Source organism: Littorina saxatilis, linkage group LG17, assembly GCF_037325665.1.
Source record: "Littorina saxatilis isolate snail1 linkage group LG17, US_GU_Lsax_2.0, whole genome shotgun sequence".
Taxonomy (NCBI): domain Eukaryota; kingdom Metazoa; phylum Mollusca; class Gastropoda; order Littorinimorpha; family Littorinidae; genus Littorina; species Littorina saxatilis.
In genome coordinates, this window is record NC_090261.1 from 23,865,337 (window position 1) to 23,880,006 (window position 14,670).

A 14,670-nucleotide genomic window follows, 5' to 3' on the forward strand; every position below is an offset into this window, starting at 1 on the left:
GAGCATGTTGACACGTAATGCGTGAATGAAATGTCACCATATTTTGGAAAAGGATTGCAGAGATAATGAATTAAACATGTTACAAATTTGATTCAATTTTGTTGGGTGGTTTGGAAGCTGTGTTTGTTTGCGTAAGTGGTCCCTAACTTTTTCCTATGAGTATATATCAGTTATGTAAAACTACCAGAAAAGGAATTATCAACCAGTTAGTTATACCATTATTGCATTGTTCAGTTTTTTCCCCAACAAACCAAAGTTGTCACTGTATTATTACACCTTAGTTGGACTGGTTACTTGAACTTGAAGCAAAAGACCACTTTTTGTAGGATTTATTTTTCGTGGCTTTAAGTTATACCTCTTTGTAAAACACTCCAGCCCGAGCACTGTTCCAGCATCCATTTGTGCGTATGGGTAAAACAGATCCGATGCAGTGAATTTCAGCACCCCTAAGTGAATGCTTTGTGTCTTGCAGGACCATATATTCAAGCTGATGAAGAGTGATAGCTACAGTCGGTACCTTCGCTCAGACCAGTACAAGGAGTATCTCAGCGGCACGCGGAAAAAAGTGAGGCATCTTCCTGGCATCCATAGCGACTGGGCCATTTTTAAACATTGATGAATTTCTCTGTCTGTCTGTCTGTTCATTTCTACCGTTGGCTCTTTCCAAGCCTTGCTTTTAAAGCTTTGTTATTAAATAACATTGTTTTAAATAGAAAACAATTTACATTGTTGTTCTCTCTGAGAAACTTTGTCGCCCGACTCTACCAAACCCCTTACTTTTTCTGAAGTTGAAGAGAAAAACAGGTGCCATTAACTTCAAAAGATTTAACTTGAATGACTTGATCAGTGCTATGAATTTGCTGTCAAGCAGCAGCGCTTGATTGGCTGGCTTCAGCTTAAGGCGACACAGGTGGAGGGGAGGGGGGATGCTTTTGCATTTACCAACTGTGTTTGCATTTCTGCCTATTTGTTGTACTTCTATCTCAACAAGAAGATTATTTAGAAAATGAGTGTTTTTAAATAATGAATGTGTTTGCACTATTTTTTATAATTTCACACAAATCATGTCAAACAGAAATTGTTCCTCTCCTTCTGTGTGTGTAGCTGGTTTTGCACGTCTAGCAAGAGAAAAACAGTTTATGTTTCTGTAATGTGCTGCTGTCAGCTGTGTTTCATAAAACAAAATGAAATCCCTTGCTTGGATTATTTGATGGATTACACTTAATCCTGCACAAGGATAAATAAGTGACACAAAGAGAGAAAAAGACAACAGAAAATGCCTTTACATATGAAATGTAAGAAAATATTGCGGATTTATGAAACACAGCAGTTGTTTTTATTCGTCTTTGGTTTTGAGTGTAGTTTTTGTGATGATCCCTGTTACTTTTGATGTTGTCTCTTCTAATTTGTGCAATATTGACTGTATTTTTGAAACTGTGATATTTTGCGAAAATGGGTGATTATTTAGTTATTTCATGTTCATTTAGCCATTATTATTTGAAAAGCTTCTTGTAACAATACAAACTAAGCATAATTCACTCACCTTGCAAGTCTGATGTGATTTCATCGGAAGCCATACTTTAATCTTTATGGCAGAAAAACATTATTTAATGATTAGCATATTACCTTTTTTTTCTTCAAATTTAACGCAAATAAAACCTATTTGTTGAGGAAAAATGAGATCCACTTTGGTGTCGTTTGAATAGTTACTGGACGGGGACTCGCTAGGTTGGACAAGCTTACCAGGAAAGCTAACCAGACAGGCAAGCAGTATGAGCCTGAGCCCCACTTTCTTGGCCATCTCAATCCCACTCAAAAATGCTGTCTCAAATGTGGGCATGAGCACCAGTAGGTCCTCCACACATATTTTTCGGAAGAATAGACGAAGGGACAGTCGCGGCGGCTGTGTGCATATATGCTGTTGGCTGTGTGGAAACTGAACTAAACTCAAGAGTTTAGGTATGAAAAGAAAGTGTTTCAGCTGCATGATTTGATGTGCAAGTTCAGTTTGTGTTGATTGAAACCAGTCTGTACATACGGACAAAAGAAAGGAAAGCAATTTTGGCATTTGTGATTCAAAACTTTTGTGAGTAAGTTGTTTCAGAGGTTCATTCTTCTGTAACAATCACTAATTTTGAAAAACCGAGCAGAAAACAAAACGGAGGCTGCTTGATCGGGAAAAATAACAGTAAACCTAAAAAGAGAAATCAAAATGTGTGCAGCTTATACATTTCAGTGAGCTTGATGAAAAGCGAAAACTTCACCGAAGAAAATGTGTGAAGAACTGGCTGTGTCAAGTAGTAAAGAAGGAAGATATATAATGTATTTATTATTTATTTCAGAGGTAAAAGATTACCGTGCCTAACAAAGCAAATTGCTTTCTTTTGACCCCTCTTAGCCCTACACCCCCATGCCACTGAAGCTGCTGGGAGTTTGTTGTGTGTGTGCTTGTTGTTGGTGGTGGTTGTTTTTTGTGTGTGTGCTTGTTGTTGGTGGTGGTTGTTTTTTGTGTGCTTGCTGTTGGTCTTTTATTTTAAACTTTTTCTTTTAATTCTTAATCCTTTTTTTTCATCCCCATGCTTTGATGTGGATGGTTTCAGACCAAGGAAATTAAAAGTAACATATCAATCCCTGCTGATCAGACAAGAAGAAAGTATCTGCTGACACTGAATCAGAAAAAAAATCCTTTTAAATTGTAATGCAGTTTCGAGTTTAAAAAAAAAAATTCTTCTTACTTTTAAGATTAACAGAAGTACCACATTTTTTTTTTAAATGTATTGATAAGTTTATTAGTGGAGTCTTACTGTTCCATGTAAGTTCTTGGCGGTGCTTAAGTCTTTGGTGTTTATGAATCAAATGCATCTGCTAAACTGTTGAACTGTATCTGGGAAAGAGACTCCGAGTTCTGTTTACATTTAAAAAAGCAAACCAAAACAAAATGTGCCAGAAGAATCAAATTAAGCACAAAATGTTGTTATATGTGATTGTTGGATCATTGTCTTTGATTTTCCAAGAATGTCAGTATATATATGCTCAACCTGTTGCAATATACTTATTTGTGAGGCACATTGAATCATTGGATGCATCATTGCAAATGCATAGTTGAAGAAAAGGTAGAGAAAAAAAGAAATCTAAAGTCTCACTGGAATTGTATTATTGTGTCATGTAGCAGGGAACAGAAACAACAATATGATTTTCTGGTAAAGGCTTTTCAGTTTGTTACATTGAGATGTGTTCTGTGTCTCTGTTATCCGTTTAATTTTTTTCTTTTGATGAATCATGCAGTCCTAGTTATTTGTCATTTGCTGTTGGACTTTCAGTTTGGAGTTGACTTGTTCATTTCATAGTTAGGTTTTCTATGTTGCATTGTATGTTTTTGTTTAACAGCATTGTTAAAAAGTTAACTTTCATTTTGTGTGTGTCAGTAATGTTATTGCCAACAAACAAAAGAATAGTTTTATATTTTGCAGAAATATCAGTTGTGCAATATTTTACATCCTTTTATGAAGTACTTTTTGAAGATTCTGATATAAATTCTGTGATCTCTGTTTTGACATTTTTGACTTTGACTGATTTCCATTTGGTCTATCTCACGGAAAAGGATATTGTGAGGGATCTGATGTTTGTCCTATGAAAATATTTTGAAAAAGTTATGTAAAAAAGAAAACAAGTCGCGTAAGGCGAAATAACAACATCTAGTCAAGCTGTGGAACTCACAGAATGAAACTGAACGCACTGCTTTTTTCACCAAGACCGCATACTCGTAGTTTCGTCAGTCCACCGCTTGTGGCAAAGGCAGTGAAATCGACAAGCCAGATTAGTGCGGTAGTGGTCGCGCTGAGCAGGATAACACGCTTTTCTGTATGTCTATTCTTTTTAGCTTACTGAGTTTCTTTTTAATCCAAACATATATCTATATGTTTTGGGAATCTGGGACCAACAAGGAATACGATGAAATTGTTTTTAAATCGATTTCGGAAACTGAATTATAATCATAATTTTCATATTTTTACTTTTCAGAGCTTGTTAATAATCCAAATATAACATATGTATATGTTTTTTGAATCAGAAAATGATGAAAAATAAGATGAAATTGTTTTTGGATCATTTAATTAAAAAAATTATTTTAATTACAAGTTTCCAATTTTTAATGACCAAACTCATTCATTAGTTTTAAAGCCACCAAGCTGAAATGCAATACCGGCCTTCGTCGAAGATTGCTTTGCCAAAATTTCAATCAATTTGATTGAAAAATGAGGGTGTGACAGTGCCGCCTCAATTTTTACAAAAAAACAGATATGATGTCATTAAATGTATTTATCGAAAAATGAAAAAAACGTCCGGGGATATCATTCCCAGGAACTCTCATGTCAAATTTCATAAAGATCGGTCCAGTAGTTTACACACACACACACACACACACACACACACACACACACACACACATACACACACACACATACACCACATCTTGTTAATATATTTGAATGAGTCCCATCATTTGTAGTTAACAACATTTTACTGGAAAATTATCACACACACACACACACACACACACAGAGGTTGAAAAGCACGTATAGATAGAATTAGATTCACAACTGAGAGATAGATAGATAGATTCACAACTGGGCTTTTAAAAAATAAAAATAATTTTGTTTAACTATTAACAAAATCTATTGGCATAGTAATTAGTTTCAATATATTCAGTAGCACTTTTTCACATTTTTAAGACACTTCAACAAACCAAAAACAAGCCACTGTACAAACCAACTACAACCAACAGAAAGACAGCTAGATATAATGCAGGGGAAGTAACTCAACAGCAATGATTACCTAGTAGCAGACGTGCGAAGACAACTAGCTCAAGACTGACTTTCAGCACAAGAAAAATATAAGCTTTATTTGCTTGCTTTTTGTAGAAGCTGTGAATTATCTTCTTTTGTCTTTTCATGAATGCCTGTGTCTGATGTTATATGTTGATGTTTAGTTTTTACATTTAGTCAAGTTTTGACTAAATGTTTTAACATAGAGGGGGAATCGAGACGAGGGTCGTGGTGTATGTGTGTGTGTGTGTCTGTCTCTGTGTCTGTGTCTGTGCGTGTGTGTGTGTAGAGCGATTCAGACTAAACTACTGGACCGATCTTTATGACATTTTACATGAGAGTTCCTGGGTATGAAATCCCCAGACGTTTTTTTCATTTTTTCGATAAATGTCTTTTAGTTTTATGACATCATATCCGGCATTTTGTAAAAGTTGAGGCGGCACTGTCACACCTTCATTTTTCAATCAAATTGATTGAAATTTTGGCCAAGCAATCTTCGACGAAGGCCCGACTTCGGTATTGCATTTCAGCATGGAGGCTTAAAAATTAATTAATGACTTTGGTCATTAAAAATCTGAAAATTGTAATTAAAATTATTTTTTTATAAAACGATCCAAAATTACTTTTATTTTATTCTTCATCATGTTCTGATTCCAAAAACATATAAATATGTTATATTCGGATTAAAAACAAGCTCTGAAAATTAAAAATATAAAAATTATGATTAAAATTAAATTTCCGAAATCATTTTAAAACCAATTTCATCTTATTCCTTGTCGGTTCATGATTCCAAAAACATATAGATATGATATGTTTGGATTAAAAACACGCTCAGAAAGTTAAAACGAAGAGAGGTACAGTAAAGCGTGCTATGCAGCACAGCGAAACGACTACCGCGCTGAACAGGCTCATCACTTTCACTGCCTTTTGCACTAGCGGCGGACTACGGTCATTGTGAAAAAATGCAGTGCGTTCAGTTTCATTGTGTGAGTTCCACAGCTTGACTAAATGTAGTAATTTCGCCTTACGCGACTTGTTGGTTTTGTTGTGTTTCACTAATCTTTAGCTGTATGCTTCCTGACAAACATTTAGTAAGAATAAACACTAAACATTCTAAACAGGTTTGCAAAACATGGGATATTCCAACCAAAAATATACATGTACTTGTGAAAAGTTTTATGAGCAAATTAAGTGAAATGTATATAAAAACACCACAGAACAGAAATTCAGGTTTCGAATGAGACGTGATGTTGCAAAATGTCTTTGAGAGGGCAAAAAAGAAAGATGAAAGAGACTTGATACCATATCTCATTTCTTGTTCAGTTTTTAAAAAACATTTTAGATTAATTTTGCTGCAATTGTAGAGTAGAAGTACTACAAAATCTCAATAGTTTGCATTTTTGACACGTTTTGGTTATATCAATCATTTGAAGTTATAGGTTTACAGTCAGAACAAATAGGAAACACATGCATAAGCGCCTAGGGCTATATTTAGATTAGGCGCACAAATGTTCATAATAATAATAATAATAATAATAAGATGTTGATATGGACCTTGGTGTTAGTTATGCAGAATATTGGTGGAGCTAATTGTCATTCTTTGTTAGTTTTTAGCAGCGTACCCTATGTTTTGAGCATACTTCAGATGGAGACCTGTCAAAGTGACATCACACATTGAATGAAAGCTTATCGCTACTGTGACATCACTTCAACAGGTCTTGATCAAGAACTGTTCATGTTTTTAGTTTCTGTTTCTTACATATTTTATCTGTATTCAGTTCTGCATGAGGTTGTACAATTTTCTTATGTTTGTACCTCATTGTTTAGTAAATATGTACATGAACATTAAAAAAACAAAACTGTTTCAAATTTTTTTTTTTTTTTATCTAATGCGTGTTTCTGTTTGACATTTTGTTACACACTTTTGATTGTTGTTAGATGTGTGTCAGTCACTGATCTAACAATCTTCATTATTTGGCTTTCTTTGAGCACACATTTGTACTCGCCTTCTCTGCTTATTTCTGAGCACCGCTCTTCCCTTTTCCACAGCTCACGAGGTCCATAATTCCAAAGTTGCCAAGTTTAAGCATCGGTGGTACGTGATGTTTGACACACGTAAAACGGGCCACGTCAAGAGCATACAGACTGACAAACTGGGTCGGCGCTCAGCCCACCAAGATTTTGGCAATCCTTGCTGCCCGGCGATTGGATTTGTGACGCTCAGTGGCTTGTGCACTTTACTGCACCTTAAACACACTGCTGTCTGCCATAACCCCAGCGCACTCGCTCTTCTTCGCTTCTTGGTTCTACTCTAGACTGCACGGAAACTTTGTGTGTGTTCTGTTTTATCTCCACTGCTGTGGAAAGCTTTGCTAGTGACTGTGCTCTGTACCATCTGTATCATTCATGCATATAATGTTATATGTCTCTCTATGCTGTGTATATATATATATATCTGCCTGTGTATATAGCTTTATTGTACAAAGTTTTTAAAACATCTTTTTTAACTTTGGCTTTGAGTGGCATGCACAGAACTCAAGACTGGCTGACACCAGCAGTTTTGCAGTTAATCTGTACTCACCGTCTGTTCCTCTTTTGTTCATCTTCTGTGTCGCGGTGTTAGAATCCTCTCTCATTTCATGGTGCTTTTATTAGTAGCGTTCACTAAAAACATTGAAAAAGCGGCCAAAAGAAAGTGGGAACAACCAGTTACACTGGAAACTTTGACAATGGAAGCAGCCCAAGGCTGCTAGAGGTGTGTTAATACTACCATGACGTTTTCATGTTTATCGTAAAGCATGTGCACGCGGTTGTTGATCAGTGACCGATGATGTGTAGTGGTGCAAGCAGTTTGGCGTCTTCCTGTGACTCGTCAGTCTCTTGTGTTTATTTCTATTGTTGCTTGGTGTTCATTCTCGCTGGCTTCCACGTGTCGGACTCAGCGGTTGTTCCTTTGAATCTTGTCTCACCGCTTCTCTCCACCAAATCGCCGCCAAGCCGGCCTCTACTAACATCTGCCCTTTATGCTTCTTTGCCATTTTTGCAGAGTCGCAAGAGGCTGGAGATAAGAAAGGTGTAGCACGGACAAATCACACTTCTGAGGAAGGGGTTTCTGTATCATCTGTATTCGCTGCAGCAGATCGAGAAAAATCACAGGGCTGTTTTGAAGTGGTGGATCATTTTGTGAAAAAAGTGAGCTTTAAGTAAGCTACCCCTGCTGTGACGCTTGGAACCGAATACTCCAGAATACTCTGCCAACTGTGTGAAAGGAGCTGTCGGGACCAGTTCCAGCCGCTGTGCAAATGAGAGACCAGCACAACTTGTCAGAAATACCATGGAAGTGTTCCGGTGCAGAGTTTGCTCTACATGAAAATGGATGACCTGAGTAAGGAGCTGTTTCACATGTTTGGAAAATCTGTAAGACGAAGCAAAATGTATGGGCATGTGTGTGCATTGAGCATGTGTTAGGGCATCACAAAGCCCCGAGAAGTGGATTAAACTCTGTGAAGTTTTCTGCTGCTGCTCCTACTCCTGCTGCTGCAAGGAGTATGTACGCACAGGTGATTCTCAGACCTAAAAAAAAGTGGATGTGAAGTGGTGCTGTCATCTAAAGTTTTTCACATCCTGCGTTTCATGTGTGCACATAATGAGTGGAGGAACAAATGAGAGCAACAACAGTTGCTTTGGAAGCTACAGATACCCCTTCTCCTCCTTCAGTTACGCAAGATTCAGCAAACCAGTTACAACATCAACAACAGAGTAACAGGATAGAAATAAGCTGCAACCTGTTTGTGATACCATAGCTCAGTCCAGCCACACTCTTCAAAACACTCATCTTTTGCTCCTCCATTGTGAAACCTGTCATAATGTATTGAGCTTGAAGCGGAGACGGTAACATCTGCACCTTTTAACTGCAGGTGAGCTAACGTTAGTGTGCAGTTACACATATTAGAGTGCAGACATGCTCAGATATGCGCGGGTATACCGACTACAAATACTACAGGAGGCTGCTGGGGTGTAAATACTTGGTGTGGTACTGCTCGCATTGCTGATAGCTTGACCACGCCACAGAGTCTCATGTACTTGTCCTCATGGTCGACTCTCTTTGTTCTGATTTGTCTCAGCCATCATCTGTGAACAAACTTTCTTTGCGCACTTACTCGGTGCAAGCTTGGCTGCATAGAACTTACATTGGGACAATGGACTGACAATTGTTAAAAGAAAAGCCATGACTGATGAGTTCTTAATGCCATTTATGAATTTTCTAAAAACTTTCTGTCCACAAGTGGATTGGAATCTTGAGTGCTGGAAAATGGGCTCATTTGTTCAAGTTCTTGAAGGACGAAGACACAAGGATTTTGAAGTGGATTGTGCACATAATTATTATGCTGTAAGAATTGCTTGATGAGATTAAGTGTGTTCAGTGTGATAAGACCCTACCTGTGCGCCATACTACCTAACATGAGGGAATACTTCATCATTGTGTATGATAACTACTGTAGCAAAGTGGCAGCATGATGATTCGACAAAATGTGGATTTAAAAAAAGAGTTGTCTATGATTTTGTTCCTGCATCGAGAAGTTTCGACTTGAAATGATCCCTGAGCAAGCATCCCATTTTGCTGCAGTTGTGGACGCAAGGACTGGTTTTGTTGTGTCTGTACAAGGACTCAAACTTGACAGCTTGTCATTTTTTGCCACCAGTTGGATTGCAATCAAACGGGACTGAATATCCCGACCCCTCTCCCCCATACGAACTCCCTCAATCTTATATTCACACGGGTCAAGTAACTGTTTTTTGTCTTGTTGACGATGTATGTTTCATTGTGCAATGCTTTTGATTTTTTGCAAGACTGATAACTGACTGCGTAACTTGGGCTCTTTTTGGTATGAAGTGTACATGTACAACTTATTCGCAGAAGTTAATTTTATTTGTTTTGTATTGGGGCTTTTGTTTTCACACTCAGAAGACTGCTGAGCAAGTGAGCGAGAAAATATGAGCCAATTGGCCGTACAGCCCAAGACTGAAGGATTATGATCGTGTCCACTTTGAAGCCGAAAGACGTCTGTATAAAGTTTGTTGTAGATGATGACTAGTCAGTAATTATAAGGCTTTTGAAAGCTGAGTTCAGAAAGCTGTCTTTCATGAGAGGGTTTGATGTACCATGTACAAGCTAAGCTGAACTAGTTGCATCACACTCAATTCATTGGTAAATCATTTGTTTGTCTGAGATTTGAATGAAAAGCCATGTTCTTGAAGTGTTGTTTTACCTGTGAGTGTGTGTGTGTGTGTGTGACAGAGGGCGAAGGAGTATGCTTGGATATACATGCTATGAGTAATTTTGACTCCTTTAACCGTGACTGGAACTGTTTTTCTTTGTGATAAACACATTTTACAAAAACACACATTCTAATAAAATCACTTGCTCATTTTACTCACATTTTGCACAAAAGAAGAATTAGGAAAGGGTCATACACTTGATTCAAAAACAATACATGAAATGGAGCACGCAAGCAGCAAATTTTCATTCTCACCTTGTACAAAACAATACACAATTGTGGAAGGCTGTTTGGTATTTCTTGATAGTATGATTGCCAATTTATGGGTGAGCTTTTTTTCCAAAATTGTTTTAGTCTGTAACATTCTAAATCTGTATGAATGTCATCATAATTCATGTTTGTGGGTGTGTATCAGTATGTGTGTCTGTGTACATATGAATTTTCACCTGCATGTGTTCGCTTTTGACGATGAGTGTAATTACATGTTTGCTGTAGCAAGTAGATCTGTGCATTTTGTCGGTCATTTTGTTTGTACGTCTTTCAGAAAGAGCGAAACCTAAGAGCGTAGGGTGTTCAGGTTCTAGGATTTAACTGACTTACTTATTGAGATTGGTCACACCCAAGAAAGGTTGATGTTATTTTAAATTGTTGATATTTTAAACGTCCGTTACACAATACTTGGAGGCGCTTTTTTCCATGGCAACGAATCACAGTTGTTTTGAGCTCTTTCTGTAAAGCACTTACATTGTTTGCTAGCGTAAAATATTCCAGACTGGAACAGACAAACATGCACACCTGTCTATGTGCCAGTATACATGATTGTATTTAAGTTAGTCACCAACTGTGTTCTTAATGGACTGACCAGGAAATACCCAGCCGATTTCAGCTGCACCAAGCAGAGATATGTCATACATTTTCTTGACTGTTGAGATGAAAATCAGGCACAGGCATCCAAACTCTGAACTCATGAACTTTTTGGAATGTTTCAATTACAAAACTCTTGAAAGAGAAGTTAAAGACATTATTAAGGTCCTCTTTAATTCACTGTGCTTTCCCAAGAATGAGAAATAACTGTAAACAAAGAAAAAATGTGTATATGATTGCAAAGGTGTTGCAAAATGGTAAGAAATTACATCAATCTTATAAAACTGACATTTGAAGTGAGGGTGTCTGAATTTGGACATGAAAGTAATGTTAAATCATTTCATTCTGTAAACTAAAACTTCAAACTTCCATTGGGCCAGGGGGAGGGGAAGTATTACCAGAATCAATATCTCTGCTTCTGTTGATCTCTGTGATTTAGAGGTGCTGCTAATTTGCTTGAGTGAGTGTATAGTCATGTAAATAGCGGAGGATGAGTTTGTTTTGTGATGCTGCCTTTTGAAAGTTTGTCTTTCCGCACAAACAGAGCTGATCTACCTTTCTTCTTTTTTTTTATTTTCTTTTTTTTTATTGCATGAAATGGTTTTCAGTAGAGCAAGGTAAATGGTTTCTATTGTCTTGCATTGTCTCTTCCTAATTACCACATTTTTAAACACATTTTCTCTGGGCTTTTCTTCTTCTTTGCTTTTATTATTCACGTTCACAAGAAAAGCCTTGTTTTAAAATTGCCTGACCTGCTTTGTTTTTCATATACAATGGGTTCAAAGTTGAAGTCAGCTTCTGTCTAAGGGACAAGAGGATAATTTGAAGTCATATTTCGTCTGTTTCATTTAGTTGGATTCATTTTTGAGGCACCTGGTACATCATAGGTGGAAATATAATGATACATGTACAAAAAGTGTTTGCACAATATGTTCATTTCAAAACCAAAAGAGAATCTGTACTAGCTAGAGATTTTGTCCGGGGGGAGGGGGGGGGGGGTTGAATAATTCCCTATTTAACTTTGAAATCAGCTTCAGAAGAATGTTCTCTTTCCTGCAGGACACTGTGGCTCAGTCAATGTATAGCTGTATGTGCATGTAGTTTTAGTTTAGTTTGGTTCAAGGAAACAAAAAAGTCAATATACGTAGGTTACACAGACAAGTAAGCAAAACAAATGTTGTTGTAGTAGTGATTTCCATGTGTTTTATGTTGATAATTTATTTCAAGCAAATTACATTTTTAGTTGGCAGTGTTACATTGGCCAAGCGTGCAAGGGAAGGTGAATGTGAATTGTGCTAGTCGACTCTTGCAGTTTGTAAAACATACACATTGTATAAAGAATGTTTCTTTCTTTATTTCTTTCAAGAATGAATGTGCTGTGTGTGAGTCCTTTCTTCGTGTTCAAGCTTTAAAGCTTGTGAGAAAGATTGAAGATGCATGCTCATTCATAATTCATGTACAGTATCCAATAATTTATTGTGAACCTGTGGAATAACTGGGATGTGTACAGTTTTGTTTTCAACATGTATGATATTTGAACAATTTGTGATAATCAGCACATTTATCCATCAAAGAGCAAAATTAGAATTTTTTGGGTAACACAGTGCAATATCTGGTACACGATCTCTTTAGAAAATTGGTACACGAATGATTTCGCATTCATGCCCAGGATAGCGTTTGTGTCATGATCCTCTTCAACATAAAGAACAGTGCTGACAAGCGGAAACACAGTACGCTATATATTTGTTCCTTCTTCCTTGTGTCTGTATTTCTTTAGAGAAGTACCTGCATTGCTTAGTGGTGATCTCACTGATGACTTTCAGTCGTGGATGCGACTTAGATCCACTTGATTCTCAAACTTTTTTTTATTTCCCCAGAAGCAACTGTCTGATATATAATTTATGTATTATTTATTTTTCATCACTATTCTTATTATCACAGTTCTTGTAGATGTCAAGACTTTCAACTTCAAAAGAGAGTGTCAAGCACTGACATGTTTGTTTTCTCTGTTGTGTATCCTCATCTGATTTTTCAGATGTCAAAAACAATTGGAGAATATAGATTTTGAAGACAGATAAAAGTAGTCACAGAGAAAAAAAGTAAGGAGAAATAACACATTTTGAGACATTTTTGTGGCAGTTTAGTTTTGGAGTCATTCCTGTGAAAACTGTACAGCTGTATTATTATTTATAGATAAGCCATTTAGGCCGAACGTGAAGCCAGAATTCCATCAATGTGGAAGTTTTCCAACAAACAGGAGGGGTGTTGCAAGATAAGAAAGGTCCAAATTGTCATAAGGTAGAAGACAGACTATCCAAGGGTTCTAAAAGGTTGGTAGGTGGTTTTATCATCCCTCATGCACCCATTTACTGCAGATAGGGTCTTTTAGTCAAGAACCACCAGACCAAAATTAAAACAATGTCGGTGATAAAAGTTTCTGAATTTCACAAAGGTGGAAGAAAAAAGTTTCTTTGAGCGAGTTGTTTGTTATGAGTACACTGTACCAGTATTGCAACCAAAGCTAGATATCAATATGCAGGTAAAAAAAACTATTTCGGTTTTGTTCCTCAAAACAGGTGTTTTCTGGGGATACATGTAGTTTCTGATCTTTTCAAAGCCTCGTACATACACTTCACCTGCATGAAAATGATTGTTATGATTGAGATTTGCGGGAAGTGTTTGTTACATTTTTTCTTTACATTTCTTTTTCTGTACAGGTTAGCACTGTACATATGTCTCATGTTCTTGTACCAATGGCAATGTATGATGAAAGTACTGTGAACATACTGGTTCACCCTGTGCTGGTTCTTGTCATTTTTCATCGTAACATGCATTTCAACTTCATGCATGGTGGTGATAAAACAACGTGGAAATTGGAATAAATGCAGTTCTAGCTGGCTGACCTTGCTTTCTGAGAGAGAGTGTGTGTTTGTTTGTGTGTCAGCATGCATTTATATACTTTTTAAAAATTCAGGACAGGACAGTCAAGAAAATGTATAGAATCTTTAACAAAAAATCCAGGAATGTTATTGAAACCTGCCTTTTAGAATTTACATCAGGACTGAGTGTTGCTGTAGAAACATTTTTGGCAGACAAATTCACTGCGCCATGCTCAACACACAGAAATATTCAGCTTTTCGGGTAAAAGGGGGTTGTTTTACAAGGTCCTGGCCATGAACGATGCTGTTAGTGTATGGCATGAAACAATTGTCAAAACTGTATCTCTGGTATTTATTAATGAATCTTCATTAACCTTTGCCGTGCTTCCTGGGTTCACCTGTACCCAGAGACACACTAAAATCATTGTAACTCTGGAACCATTAAAGGTATCGTTTTGAAATTTTAAGTATCTCTCACACACCTAATTTGCTCTCTGTCTGCAAATTTTTAGTGTGTACATGACAAAACATCAGAATTAATTGATTATGATAATTTACATAAACACTACCGATGGCGCGGGTTCACACATACCCATACTTTTAAAGAGTAGTAGTGATTGTAACTATCCCTCTGCCGACGGCGCGGGTTCTGCTACACCCATAATTACCAAAGCGGCGGAACAGTGTCTGTCTGCCTGTTTGTCTCCAAGAGACTGTCTGTCTCTGTCTGTCTGTATCTCTCTGTCTGTATGTCTGTTGTCAGTTGCTCTGTCTGTCTGTCTGTCTGTCTATCCGTCTATCTGTCTATCTCACTGTCTGTCTCTG

General features: G+C 37.1%; 1 protein-coding gene across 5 annotated transcripts in view; it reads left to right on the top strand.

Annotated features, from left to right (window-relative positions):
* Positions 1 to 13,865, top strand: part of LOC138953970 (regulator of G-protein signaling 7-like) — a 105,487-nt gene extending 91,622 nt beyond the window's left edge. For 2 of the 5 annotated variants that reach the window (XM_070325996.1, XM_070325997.1), the window contains exons 15-16: positions 473 to 565; positions 7,870 to 13,865. In XM_070325996.1, the coding sequence (XP_070182097.1) occupies positions 473 to 565; positions 7,870 to 7,902 (126 nt within the window). In that variant the 3' untranslated portion in view covers positions 7,903 to 13,865. Of the gene's footprint in view, positions 1 to 472; positions 4,071 to 7,869 lie in introns of those variants that run through there. The other 3 variants (XM_070325994.1, XM_070325995.1, XM_070325998.1) reach the window with 2 other exon arrangements.
* Positions 13,866 to 14,670: the final 805 nt, after the last annotated feature.